The 13,919-nt window shown below is 44.9% G+C and overlaps 1 protein-coding gene across 1 annotated transcript in view; it reads right to left on the bottom strand.

Moving 5' to 3' along the window:
• Positions 1–13,919, bottom strand: part of LOC147452253 (SIN-like family protein) — a 72,166-nt gene that overhangs the window by 37,828 nt on the left and 20,419 nt on the right. The window contains exons 4-8 of the mRNA XM_086518015.1: positions 3,970–4,035; positions 3,618–3,797; positions 3,323–3,409; positions 3,063–3,169; positions 2,878–2,976 (exon numbers count right to left, since the gene is read on the bottom strand). Of these exons, the coding sequence (XP_086374141.1) occupies positions 2,878–2,976; positions 3,063–3,169; positions 3,323–3,409; positions 3,618–3,797; positions 3,970–4,035 (539 nt within the window). The remainder of the gene's footprint in view (positions 1–2,877; positions 2,977–3,062; positions 3,170–3,322; positions 3,410–3,617; positions 3,798–3,969; positions 4,036–13,919) is intronic.

A 13,919-nucleotide genomic window follows, 5' to 3' on the forward strand; every position in this document is an offset into this window, starting at 1 on the left:
AATTAATGCATGAGTGCCACATTTTTGGGCATTTTCCAACTTAAGATAGAGAGAAGCATTAAAAATAAAACGTGGGCTACATTTTCAACCGTATGATGGATTGTTGCAAGTATTAAAGCTACTGTGTGCTTGCCTACCCTCTATGTACAATGAAGTGCAAAAACTCAAGCCTTGCACAGCATTCACTACTCTCTCTCCCCCCTCCGTGCAGTTATGTGATAACCCACAAGAGGGTTTTTCATTTGACCTATGTACAGTTGTGTGGGTTCATGCACGATTGCCGAGGCAAGAGCCTCTTGCACAGGTACTGGATTAGCTAATTGCTAATCCCCTTGAGGTACAGGTGAATTCGGAGAGATTTCACCTGTGTACAGTTGTGTGGGTTCATGCACGATTGCCGAGGCAAGAGCCTCTTGCACAGGTACTGGATTAGCTAATTGCTAATCCCCTTGAGGTACAGGTGAATTCGGAGAGATTTCACAAGAGAAATCTCGTCCGATTCCAAGGGCAAGTAGCCCTACAGGTGCGAGAGCTCGAGGACTTGCTACGGATGCGACCGGCTCACAAAACGGAACCCAAAACAGGGAAATACAGCCTGCTGTGTATTTTTGCAGGTTTAGGGTTCCGGATCTAAACGGTCCCTAATACCCCTAGGAGGTCCGGGGACGCGAGGGGACCGATGTACAGATGATTTGGCGCATTTTCACAGTAGAAAACAAAGAATTCAGCGTGCTGCAGATTCTCGCCAGGGTTTGCAAAGTGTCCGTATGCGTCAAGACAGTCATCTATTGCCTAGGGATACTGTCTGTGAAGCGTCCTAGAACAAACCCGGACTATGCGGGACAGCTCGTAGGAAATCACAGGTTTTAATTCCTCTTTGAATACAATAAAGAAATACCGAAAGGGGCGCCAGTCTTTGGGGCCAACAGGTGTCGGCGTCTACTTGGTAGCGCTCTAGCTTCCAAGTCGTGTGTGTTTAAGTATCAATTCCCGTTACAGGTTTTCTTTCGCAAAGTTTCTCTGTGTCCTAAAGTCTAAAGTAAAGTTTCAGGTGAAGGCCTACGTCTACCGCCCTACGGGCTGGTTTCAAATGCACATCGAGCTACTGTAGTTGCGGAGTGGGTTGTTGCACAGTGGCCTCTCGGCCGTATGTGCCATCTGTGACCAATCCACTTGAGACCCAATGTCACTGTCTGTGGGACTACCCATGGCACAGCAAATTTGGCTTCAAATTCTTCGACTGATGCTTGCACTTTCTACAGCCAGCCAATACACTGGGTGTTGCAGCTTGATCCACACTCACGAACCCAACACTTCGTTTTGAGATGGCTTCAATCAGCAAGATGATTGTGATACACGAGGGCGGGCCTACACTTCAGCCCACCACAGAGCTCGTCCTTCATTCCACATTTTCGAGGCTCGACCCGTCCCACCAGCGGAGACTGTCCGTGACATTTGGCTAGAGCTAATTCGTACACTCGGGGGCATGTTTGAGAGACGCCAGGGCAGCTCTGACCGCATGCGAAAGCACCGCGAGGACTTCTTGCAACTCTGACACCCAGGGCCCTTATTCTTCATGGTTCATGACGCGCCTAGATGATAGTACCGCCCGCCTGTGATGTTGTTTCCTTCTCCCATCTCCTAATTTAGCCATCATTGTACATATCTTGTCTTTTCATTGGGAGAGTCTCCCCACCTTTGGACGTAGCCCTCTCTAGCAAGGGCAGACAGTAGCCCATTCGGCAATTTTCCTAACTAATGGAAGGATCTTTTTCTTGCAAAAAAACGAGAGAAATTACCCTTATATAGGGGCTTCTAGTGGATGGTCACGCCCTATATCAAAGGTCCAAATAAGAGATAATTTAATGTGCTACTCCAATGGAAATCAAGAGGTGTAACTATCCATAAAAAACTAACCGCAGGTGGAAGAATTTAAGCTAAGTGGGATGTGGATTATGTATGACTTAGGTCAGGAGTAAAAAGCCTATCGGCATAGGTAAAAACCTCATGGTTTATTAATGCTTTGGGATCTCTACACACCTAAAGGTAAACTAGACTTTGGGATTTTAGGCATAGAATATGTGAATGGTTCCTATCATTGAACATCCCACTACACGCGCACACCAATAGTGTCACGCGATCTAGTCTAGTCTTCCCCCTCTCCACCTAGAGATGGTTGGGGCACGAGACTATTTGATTGCTTGAGAATTGGTATAAGGTAAATGTTGCAAATCAATCCTTTATTTGAGGAATAGTGCATTCATTGTCACTTGTCTCACAATGCAACTTTAAATAGCCTCTAGAGATCTTTTGTCTTCATGATAAATGTGATTTGAGAAATTGTTTGATGATTATATTTTTTAATAACTCAGTATGCTAATAAAAATCTTTTTGGTAAGGGGCCAAAAAGGGCTAACCAATACCAAGCACTGCATTGGGGAATTATACTCAAAAAGTAACCAAAGATGGTCAAAGGATCACGTTGGGTGACTACCTAGAAACGTAGTTAGAAAGTTATGAGAGGCACGATCATCTACCAAGATACAAACATCGTGCCCCTTGATAGTGTCGTGGATTCTCCCTCATGTCATATCTCTCCGTGAGTGTGCAAGGATGCCCTTATATAGGCGTTCGAGAGAGGATTGGTGAGGGCACTTTGCAGCTTCTCTGGTTCCTCATTTTTCAAAAAAAATCCTGGAAGGGTAGGATAGTGGCTTTGTACCCACATGCTCACAACAAGCTTCTCTGCTTGTCTTCTTCATCTAATTAACCCTATTTCAGTTTTAGAGGTCTATTTCTGGTCAATTTTTAGGTCTATTTCAGTTTGATCAACATTTTATGCATGAGTAGCAGCAGCAAAGGACACTAAGGGTGTACCTTCTTGAAAGACCCTCATTTGCATTCGCATCTTGGGTAGCCACTTCAAATGTACTTGAACTTGCTCGACCAGGCACAATGTGACTGACATATTGCGACCTAGAAATGGCAAAGAAAGCAGTTAAGAAGGCTCTTAAACCTTGTGCACCACAAATGTAGACATACTCCCTTAAACCATAGCTTACATGGGCATTGCAAAGGGAATGTTGGTGTCAGGTTTCGAAGTAAGGATGAGCCTAATTCCTTCAGTGATAGGGCTGTCAATACCATGTGTTTCTAGAGGAACCCAAGGCTGTATGTTGACAGAAAAAACACAAGCAAACAGCCTTCAGAATTCTCATGCAAAATCGTAGCATACAAGTTGAATATCACCTCCAATTACCCTGGCCAATTACACAGCCATCCACCTAAATCAATATCTCACTATAAGCAAAGATAACCAAACCTCGGCTTCATCAAGTTGCTTCAAGTATGCGTGAGACTGCAGCCTCATCTGTTCTTGTCGTTCTGTTTCTTGCTTTTTCACCTCAACCTGAGCATAAACACGGTTAAACTTAGCTTCACTAAAATCATGAGAAGAATAAAGATACATCCATGAAAATTTTTATAAAAAAAAAACTCTGAACAAATGATATAAGCTTGACAGTGAAGATGTTCAAATAAAATATTTTACAGTGCAGCTTCCTAGAAAAACAAACCAGAAAAAGAATAGCCAAGGAGTACAAATTTGCAAAGCATACCTTTAAAGCAACAAGATGGGGTTTGTCTTCTTTTTCATCTTCTTCATCTTCATCCACTGCATCAGCCATTTCTTCATCCTCTATTACTTTCTTTGCACTCTTCTTTCTTTTATCCGCTTCATCCAAGTATTTCATAGATGGACGCAGCTGAACGATAGCATCCAATGGTGCTAGATGTAACTTTATAAAGAGAAATTCACACAATCAGAACTTACTCATTTGTCTCGAACACGATTACATGCGTATTAAGAAACTTTCGTAATAATCTATAAAAAATACACTGAGGAAACATGAAGAAGCACAACTTGAAAACCTTATTTACGAGTATCCTCTGCAGATAAAGAAAGGTCACCTTGTTGCCTCTCAAAAGACCCACTGCATAGTTCGTTGTCAGGGCTATCTTCGATGAGCTCAATGTCTTTCTTGCATAAACAACAAAAAAGGGAACAATTTAGCCGATGTTTTATTAAGATCGCTCAAGCACTAACATCATGCTCTTCCCTTATGTTAACCCAGCTCTAACAAGGTAATATAACAGCAGGATCTTTACAACAAGGGACCAAACGTTGCAACTGGCTCAACTACCAATATTTACCAGATCCAATCGGTGAAAATTCACCGGAAAATCTATGCTTTGTTGTCTAAAGGATGCCCTCATGTAGTTGTATCAGACGGATAGCCAGTGTATATGGGATTAATAACATGATATGGCTAATGCATCGTACTGCTGCCAGAAGTGGCAGCTGACGTGTAAACTAAAAAGAACGGCAATGAATGCACAACCTCAACCTCATTGTAGCACAAGCAACAGGGTTCGCCTACAGCAGGAGAGAGAAGATGAAGGGCTGAACTCCAAAAACACAAAGGAACAGAGAGATTTGGAGACAACCTAAAAAAAACGCTGGAGGGAGAAAAGCGCTAGAGAAGAAGAAGAAGAAGAATATTTTAACGTCGTAGGAAACTATCCAAAGAGACCTTAAAGATCTATCCGACGAGGAGAGTTGAACTCAAGACCTGTTAGTCAAGAGGGAAATGGCATAACCAATCTACCACACTTGGGTGATAGAAAGGTTATGCCATTTCCTCTTTACACCCAAGAAGAAGAGTATTTTAACGTCATAGGAAACTATCCCAAGAGACCTTAAAGATCTATCCGAAGAGGAGAGTTGAACTCAAGACCTATTATTCAAGAGAACGCTAGCAGATGACTTGACACAAAGAGAGAGAGAGAGAGAGAGAGAGAGAGAGAGAGAGAGAGAGAGAGAAATGAAATGAAATGTTATATTAACGTCTTCAAAAGGCCAGAATGACCTATGAGACCAAACTGATACAAAAGTGGTGAATCTGTTACAATGTCTGAGTACCTTAGTACTAAAGTACTAAGTGTGAAAAGTGTGAAAGTGTGAAAATAAATGTGAAAAACTAAATACAAAGTATTAAATAAACTTCTTAGGAGAATTTTGGGTGTTTGGCTAGAATGCTTCTAATCCTTTGTTGTAGTCTCCTCCGGTGAAGTGTGCTTCTGCATCTCCGGTCGTGGTCGTCTCGATTTCCTAAGCTCAATCGCCCTGTCAATGAGGGTGCCTTTGGTATGAATGTGGCTACTCCTTTGTGCTGGCTGCTGGCCCCTTGCTTCCCCTTCCACTCCTGCTTCTCTCGATCCGAAGAAATCTGTGATCTGCCTCTGAGGCTGTGGTGCTCTTTGTCTTCTCATTAGATTATCCCTGTGCCGATGTAGTTCCAGTAGGTACAAGCCTAAGCATCTTTGATCTTGGTATTGCATGACTCTATCAAGAGGTCCAAAGCCTTCTTTAAATAGGCAATGGAAGCGCCCACGTATCTCATAGTATACGGTGCAGTGGCATATGTAGTGTAATTCTGTCTCCGGCTCCATTCCGCATAACTTGCAAATTTTGCTCTCAAGTGGGATTCCCCTAAATCTGCCAAATTCAATTTCCAATTGGTGTGAGGATGTACGAATCTGACCAATAGCACATCGCAAACCATGAGACAGGTGGGTATCCATGTAGCTCGGGCGAATCACAAATCCATCTTCAGATAGCTGTAGGAAGTTTTCTTTGTAGTCGGCCATCTTCGTGCCCAATTCTTGTGTAGGGTCTACCCATGTCCTCTTAGTATCCAACTGTATAAGATCCTGACGAATGATTTTAGTAATCTCCGTTCGTGTAATTGCCAGTGATGGAGCCTCAAAAGAGTATTGGAAGGGGGGTAATCTTTCCATACTGAACCAGTGTCTCTGAAACCACGAGGACAGTTGCGCATACCAGCATGATGTATCCCCTTTCATTGCTAATTGTCAAGAGGATTCGAGGGCCAGTCTAGTATATTGGCAATTATTTGTATCCCACAAACCATGTATAAAGGACACTGATCTGGTAAGAGCTTCAATTTCTATCGGAGGGGCAGCTAGTTCCACTCGGGTAATCGCGTGTGGTACGGAGGCCTTGGCTCTAATCATTCGGGAAATCATAGATACCAAAGGTCTCTCCATTGACTTCCAATTATCCTGATCCACAGATGGTCCCCAAATCTGGACCCCATAAAGCATAGCCGAAGCCACCACAGTATCAAAGAGCCAAAGTTTTGTTCGTGGTTCCTGAAACTGCACTTGTGAACACATCCTCTCCAACCCTCCCAAGGCCGCAGAGGCTCTGGATAATCTAGCATCCGTTGCTTTCTTAAGAGTAAACTTCGGTCCTGCAAATACCACACCAGGGTATGTGTATGCATTTGTGTACTCTACTATATCTTGGCCATATGCAAATGTAGGTACCGATCTCCTAACCCATTGCGGTGTGGTGTTAAACACCATAACTTTGGTTTTACCCAAGTTTACCGACAATCCACTGTCCTCCGCAAATTTATGTAATGCATCTAGCTGCCTCTGCATTCCATCTGGTGATTCTGCTATCAATACAATATCATCTCCATACAACAACAAAGGGATCCATGACCCTGCAAGTTGAGCACCTCTGTCACCCTCTCTATCAATGTAATCTGATACCTCATCTATGTACATACCAAATAAAGTAGGGGATAGTGGGCATCCCTGCTTTACTCCAACGGTGGAATGAACAATGTCGGAATCCCCTTCTGCAGTACGTACATAACCAGTTACTGACCCGTATAAGGCCATGATCCCCCAAATAATCTCTTTGGGGACCCCTAACTCTTGCATCCTGCGCATCAATCTGGCCCTTTGTACTGTATCAAAAGCTTTCCGGAAATCCACAAAGCAACAATACATCCTTCTCCCGCTTGCTCTTCCTTCCTCAATAATGGCTCTGAGCGTAAGAATATGATCTAAAGTGGAATAACCCCTCCTGAATCCACCTTGTCATGTTGCCCTTATGCCCTCATTCTCTGCCTATCTACTCAATTTTTGTTCAAGAATGGATGCGTACAGTCGGGTCAATATGTGACCTACCATAATGGTACGGTAGTTCCCGAGTATCATAGGATCCCCTGACTTGAAAATAGGTACGATAGTAGATAATTTCCAAGATTCAGGTAATCCTTCACACATGACCCGATTAAACAGACGAGCAAGGACTTCTGAAAGTAGATCCCTGGCATGGATCAGATGTTCTGCTACTAAACCATCATGATCATATGCTCTTCTTGTCTTCATCTTATCAATGGCTTTTTCCACCATTTCCATAGTAAAGAAAGTACTAGTAGTAGGGCATGGCTCTAGCGGATCTGGTAATGGAGACTGTCCAGATACCATATATAATGATGTTACATATTGACCCCAAATCTCAGGAGAAGTAATCGTCGGAGGCGGTGAGTGCTCGTGAAATAAGCGCCAGGCCTCGTGTGAGTCCTGACTCAAGAAGAGCTGATATAAATCCTTCTCCAGTTTGGCTAAAAATGCCCTTTTCTTGCGACGTACTATACGCCAAAGAGCAATCCGAGACTGCTTATACGTGATGATCCCAAGTGTGAGCTCTTTCTGGACCTGGGTTCTCGTCTCTCTGCATTCCTCGTCATACCAACTGTTTTGAGGCATGTTCCCAGATCCTCTCTTCTGATCAGGCTGAGTATGTGGGTATGCCTCTTGTTCTGCTCCATGTAGTATCTCTGTTAACTGAGAAGTAATCTCCTATACAATATATACTGGCTCAGCTGCCCACATCCTATTATAGATCTTTGCCACATAGACTGAATCAGTCTCTGGCGTGAGAGTATATCTTGTGTGTGTCTTCTTCCTTTGTACTTGAGAGGCATTGTATTGAAAGGAGATTGATAAGGTCAAGAGAGCATGATCCACTACAATCCCAACCAGTCTGGGTCCCACCTTAAAGTCCTCTATACTAGAAATAAAGCTTGGTGAAGTCATGACATAATCCACTGTACTGGCCCAATGCCTGTGCGGGAAGCATGTGAATCCCCCAGATAAAGGGAAATTCTCTAGACCATTAAGTAGAGAGAGAGAGAAATCAAATAAAATGAAATGTTATATTAAACGTCTTCAAAAGGCCAAAATGACCTATGACATCAAATTGATATGAGAGAAATGAAATGAAATCAAATGAAATGTTATATTAAACATCTTCAAAAGGCCAAAATGACCTATGAGACCAAACTGATACAATCCTTGTGGATCTAATCCAATGTCTGGGTACAAAAATAAAATGAAGTAAAGTAAAAGACTAAAACTAAAAGATTAAAATCATCATCATCATCATCATCCATGCCCGAGGATGCCCGGCATCTGGCATTGTCCGAGAAAGTATTGCATCGGTCGCTGGAGAGCTTCGTCAATGTCTGCCTTTGTAAATAGTCGTACTGGGAGTCTCCCATGTCCTGCTAGAATAGTCCTGATTCTCTGGTGGAGCCTTCGTCGATGCCGTGGTCGCCCCCATAGACGTGGGCGTCTAACTCTCCCGAGCTCAGTGGCTCTATTCACTAATATACCTCTGGTAGAAGTGGGCTCTGAAATCTTCCGTGAAGCATGCTCATCCGGCTGCTGAGCTCCTGCTCTAAAGAAGTCACTGACTACTACGTTTTTTTTGACCCAGCAGTCGATAGCTAAAGTACATACTCAGTGGCAGAAAGCCACTGAGCCCCCAATCAAACCAGCAATCAAGAAACCTCCTGCTCTGAGAATGTTCATTGAAGAAGAACTCCATGATGCGGTCCAGACCCAAATCAATTAGCTTTTGGACATGAAGAAGCAATCGAAAAAGCAATTGAAGAAACATAACAAGGGAGTTGATTTCTTCGGTTACTTGGGCCAAAAATCCACTTTTGAAAATGCCAGAAAACAGAAGAAGTGTGTGCGCTTTAAAGGATTGTCCAGTTCGTCCTCGTCTTCTTCTAACAGCTCGGACAGCTCATCTTCTTCTGACTCGAGCGATGAGGACAGAAACGGAAAGATCATATGTTTTATGCAAAAAGGAAGCACTTCTATAGAGCCAACCAGTATGATTTCCTCGACGACAAGAGCAAAAAGGCCAAAGAATTCAAAGAGGGAGGACAGGCAGTGAAGTTTAAGCACTTTTCTGGGTTTCGAGATGCTCCCAAGGCTTTAGCCTTTATCCAACAGTTTGGCGTAGCATTTTCTGGAGGCCGCTATACAGAGCACTCCAAGATCAGACGGGTAGCATCCTTTCTGAAAGGCAATGCACGGACATGATGGCAAAGTTACCCGAAACGAGGGCCTTTGGAACCCCCCCCCCTAAACAAAAGAAAAGCAGAACGGGAACGGGGGCCAGAACGGTCAGCCTAAAATATGCTTAAATTAGGTTGGATTTAACCTATATGTTAGTAGAGAGCCATTCACACCCATTAGTCCAAGTAGAATCCTATTTAGGCATGATTTGCAATGATTCTTCAGTCTTAAGGTTTACACGCGATTGTTCACAACACACAATACATGAATTAGGATCATCCTCTATAAAAGCATCTTAATTCTTCATAGAAAGAACATTAACTCAAAGTTGAATAGAGTCCAGAATCCACACAAAAGCTTGGAGCAAAAAGATGATAGATCATAGATTATAAAGATGGCTTACAAGGCCAGCCAAGGCGCTACAAAAAAAACATGTAGAGGCTAGAGTGCTAAATAACAATTGTAAGAGTCACCAGATGACATGTCAAGACTCAATCATTCATGTGGTAGTGCAATACAAAAAGGGGGCAAAGCCGGCGGCCACAAAGGAAACAAATACCAAAAACCCATGAGCAATGCGTCATGACTCATGCCTAATGTTCACCTTTGGGTAGGGACAGAAGAGCATCCCACCTTTCAATCTGTAGTGGAGTCCTCGACGTCGTGAATATCATACCAATCCTCCAGCATAGGCTCATCCTCATGCGTAGATCCTCCTGCCTCTCCAAGCGCCTCTGCCTCTGCCTCCATCTCCCACTGTAGAAAAGGATCCGTCGCTTTGGATGCCGACTTGCAAAGCATTCTTAAGTTTGCATTGACAAAAACAAGGTCATTTGCTTTCTCCACTCCAAGTCAGTTTCTCTTTCTAGATGCAATGTGGCTATATACACTCCACAATTGCTCCAAGCAAGAGGAGCTAACCGCTTGGCTAAGAATGGGGACGGCAAGTCGCTAAAGATGGGGACCATTTGTACCATTTTCTTGCCACCACAAGACGGAGGAAATCTTGGTGCGATCAATTTGGGCATTGGCTGTTCCAAAGGATCCTCGCAAATCTCTGTAAAATGCAAGTTAATCCTTGATTTTCCGTTGCATGTCACGATTAGGGTGAAGCTTCTTCAAGATGGTGTTCCAATGTGTGTGTACTTCCGAATCATGCTCCTGCCCTGCACCCTGGAACTCTGGGTCCAACACAAAAGATGCACCATGAAGAGGTGAACTATAGGCATTCCACCTGCTACTGCAAAGCTCTTTGATTTCTTCAAGCCTATTTGGATCCTTCTCATGATCTTCAACCGCCTCGACCATGCGATCCATTGCTTTCATAGACCTTGCCAATGCAAGGTTACATAACATCCATCACTCTAAGCAAGTGGATCACTGGTTTCACCATTTTGTCAATAGTCTTTAGAGACTCCCAGAACTCAGGATCCTCTACCTTCCCTGTACAAATGATCCCTACGACTGTACTTGCATGGGAAGTCTCAGCAAACTCTGTACTGATGAAGAGCTGCCGCACTGCACTTTGACACTCTACAAAGCGGCTAACCATTAGATAGTTGTAGGCAAAGCGGGTCTCACAATACTTAAGAAGCACTTTGCCCCCTGACCGCTTCAAGAACTCGGCTCGAAGTATGTTGTGGTTGTTGATGAAAGCAACCACCTTGACGTGGATGCAATGAGAGGCTCTATCCAAGGTAGTTTGCCAAAATCCTTCAAGAGGTTGTTAAGGCAATGTGCCATGCAAAAGGACACCGTGATGTGAGGATAAGCGCCTTCCAAAATAGCTCCGGCTGCCTTGTTTGATGCCTCCCCATCAGTGACTAGACCTATCACAAGGTCCGACCCAATGGTCTCTACGGCGGAGGCCCACTCACCCGCAAGGACATCTACTGATGTCATAGGAGTAAGCAAAATACATCTCCCCTTTGAAATAGGCAACAATGCCATGGATGGACCTCCTCTTAGTGTCGCTCCATCCATTCGCAATGAGGGTCAGACCATACTTCGTCCGTTGCCTCTTCATGTTGAGGGTTGCCATCTCCACAAAAGTCTGACTTGAGCTTTAAGAACGAAGTCCAAGTGTACCTGTTGAAATCATCCACAAGCACAAGAAAAAACTGTGAGCCTAAAAATGAAGGGAGTGCTCATCGGGCCACATACATCAATGTGAACCAGTGCGAGTGGTGTCAAAGCTCTATTGGATGCCTGCTTCGGAAAGACAACCCTGTGTTGCTTGCCCATCTGGCAAGCCTCGCATACGCCTGATGAGGAGCGTATCGTTGGTAAACCCTCCACCATAGAGGTCCTAGCAGCTTGTTGAAGCTACTGATAACATAGATGTCCAAATCGTGCATGCCAAGAGAAGAAGATTCCATGGTCCGAGACAGAAGAGCAATGAGGTGGTATAGAGAACAATCGCGCTCACCGCGTGCAAGGATAGTACTTCACGTTGAATCAAAAATGGTCATTGTGCCACTCCCAAAGTGTATGTTAGCTCCCTAAGAGTCCAAACTCGACACAGAGAGGAGATTGAAGGCCATGTCCGGAACGTAAAGCGCCTCCACTGAACTGAACTTCGGGTCTGATGTAGAACGAAAGAGGGTAATCTAGCATGTGCCAGATACTGGAATCTCATGGTTGTCACCCATAGTGACGGTCTGTCCATGAGTCTCCCTGAGAGAGCTAAACCAAGACTGTTGGGGAGTCATGTGAGTGGTGGCTCCACTGTCAACAACCCAAGTACCTGACTGCGATGTAGCAAGAGCGTGGTCCATCGTCACGACAAGAGCGGTCCCCGCCGTCTCGTGAGAGGCTACAATTGCAGTCGAGGCTAACGGTTTCTCCCAGTTGGCCCCGTCTCGTTTCTTCTTTCTGCATTCTGATTCTCTGTGCCCTTTCTTGTGGCAATGGTAACATTCTATGTCCTTCTTCTTCTTCTTCTTCTTCTTACCTTTTCCTTTCTCGTTGCCTCCTTGAGCTATCAAAGCTCCTTCTGCATCAACAGCACCTCCGGCTCGGAATGCGGAGTGCCTCTCGATCTGTCTGAGAGAAGGGAGAATCTCGTCCCAAGTGGGATCAAAGGTGGAGGAAGCTTGAATAGTAAGAGGCCAGCCATGCGTGCCGAGGTGATGTCGCCTCCGGCAGAGACAAGGTCGTCCCAAAGTTCCCACATGCGGCAGGTCAACCCATCGAGTGAGTTAAAATCCTTGAACTGGACGTTGTACAACTCCCGTTCAAGTGTGATCTGTCTGGCAAACGAAGTCTCCTCAAACTGGTCAAGAATCCGTCTCCACAATGGATGTGCATGCTCCTCTATGGAAACTTCCTTCGTGATGCGGTCCGAGAGGTTCATCGTAAGAAAGGTGAACACTCATATGCCCTGATCCACCCACTCATCGACCTAGTCTTGAGTGGCGGTGGGAAGGGAAGGATGTGTAGCCGAATGGGTGAAATCATTCAACCATTCCCAGAGTCGATGGTAGGCAATCATTGTGCAGACTCGTGTCCTCCACACAAAATAGTCGTGTAAATCCAACTTCTTCTCCTCAGCAAACTGGGTGAGGGCATAATTGTTGAATGTTGCGTTGGTAGATGCCGACGTTGTCACGGAAGTGGAAGTGGCCCTAGTCGTCGAAGACGTGGTGGCCCCCTTCTGGGACTGTTGTTGTTGTCCCTTCTGCTTAGAAGTCGACATGTCGCGTGCTCAAAGAGTAGTCCCACAGGTAGATCGATAAGATCGCAAGTCACTGATGAAAGTACAGTCTCCAATGCTGTAGCAGTCCAAAATAACCGCACAGACAACCACCGGATGGTGTCCTGACGAGCAAGGGAGTGATGAACCGCACAAGAGGTAAAAATTCAGTGTGTTGTCCGCCCTAAAAACGCTACAAAGGGTGCTGAAAACGCTGCTGTAATGGAGATTTCAGCGTGCCTGTACGCCACCGATCCGTATGGGAGCCTTGCAGAGTGTCAGAGGAGGGGACTCTCGCACTCTTCAGCCGTCCAGAGGCGGCTGAAAACAGAGAAAAAAACAGCAAGTAATAAGTACCAAAATGGTGCCGATTGGGTGTAGATACCTGTCCAAGGTGTAGATCTACAAGTGCCTGTGAGTAGAAAGGTCTCCTGTAAAAGTCTTGGCCGCTCCTGGTCTCGCAAGAGGCTTAGCGTTTGCAGAAAACGCAGCAACCTCAGAAAACGCAGCAAGTGCACAAAAAACGCAGATTTGTCCAGAAAAAGCAACCTGGTCTGAATAACGGAGGCTGATCTGATGCCAATTTGGGTGCGTTTTTGCTGCTGGAGGGGAGCGCTAGAGAGGGAGGTTGCAGATAAGGCCTGAGATGGAAAACGCTGGCTGTTTTGCAAAAACGCAAGGGGTCCAAAAAACGCTAGGAGAGATTTGCAGTTCCTTCGCGATGGAATGGTGCAGATTTGCTAGCGCTAGGCCTTGGGGAGGAGATCGATCAAGACCCTCAATGCTTGGCGACTGATACCATGTGAGAGTGAGCAGCGGAGAGGGTGTGAGCCACGCACGCCGAAAACGCTGGAGAGAGCGAGAGAGAGAAAACACAAGTGCTGATGCTCTCAATACACGATCTCAATCTGAATGACTACAAGATCCTAAGCATTCTATTTATAGAATCTTAGGTTGAGGTAGGGCAAAA

The sequence above is a fragment of the Adiantum capillus-veneris genome, chromosome 8 (assembly GCF_014529385.1).
Source record: "Adiantum capillus-veneris isolate H3 chromosome 8, ASM1452938v2, whole genome shotgun sequence".
Lineage (NCBI taxonomy): Eukaryota > Viridiplantae > Streptophyta > Polypodiopsida > Polypodiales > Pteridaceae > Adiantum > Adiantum capillus-veneris.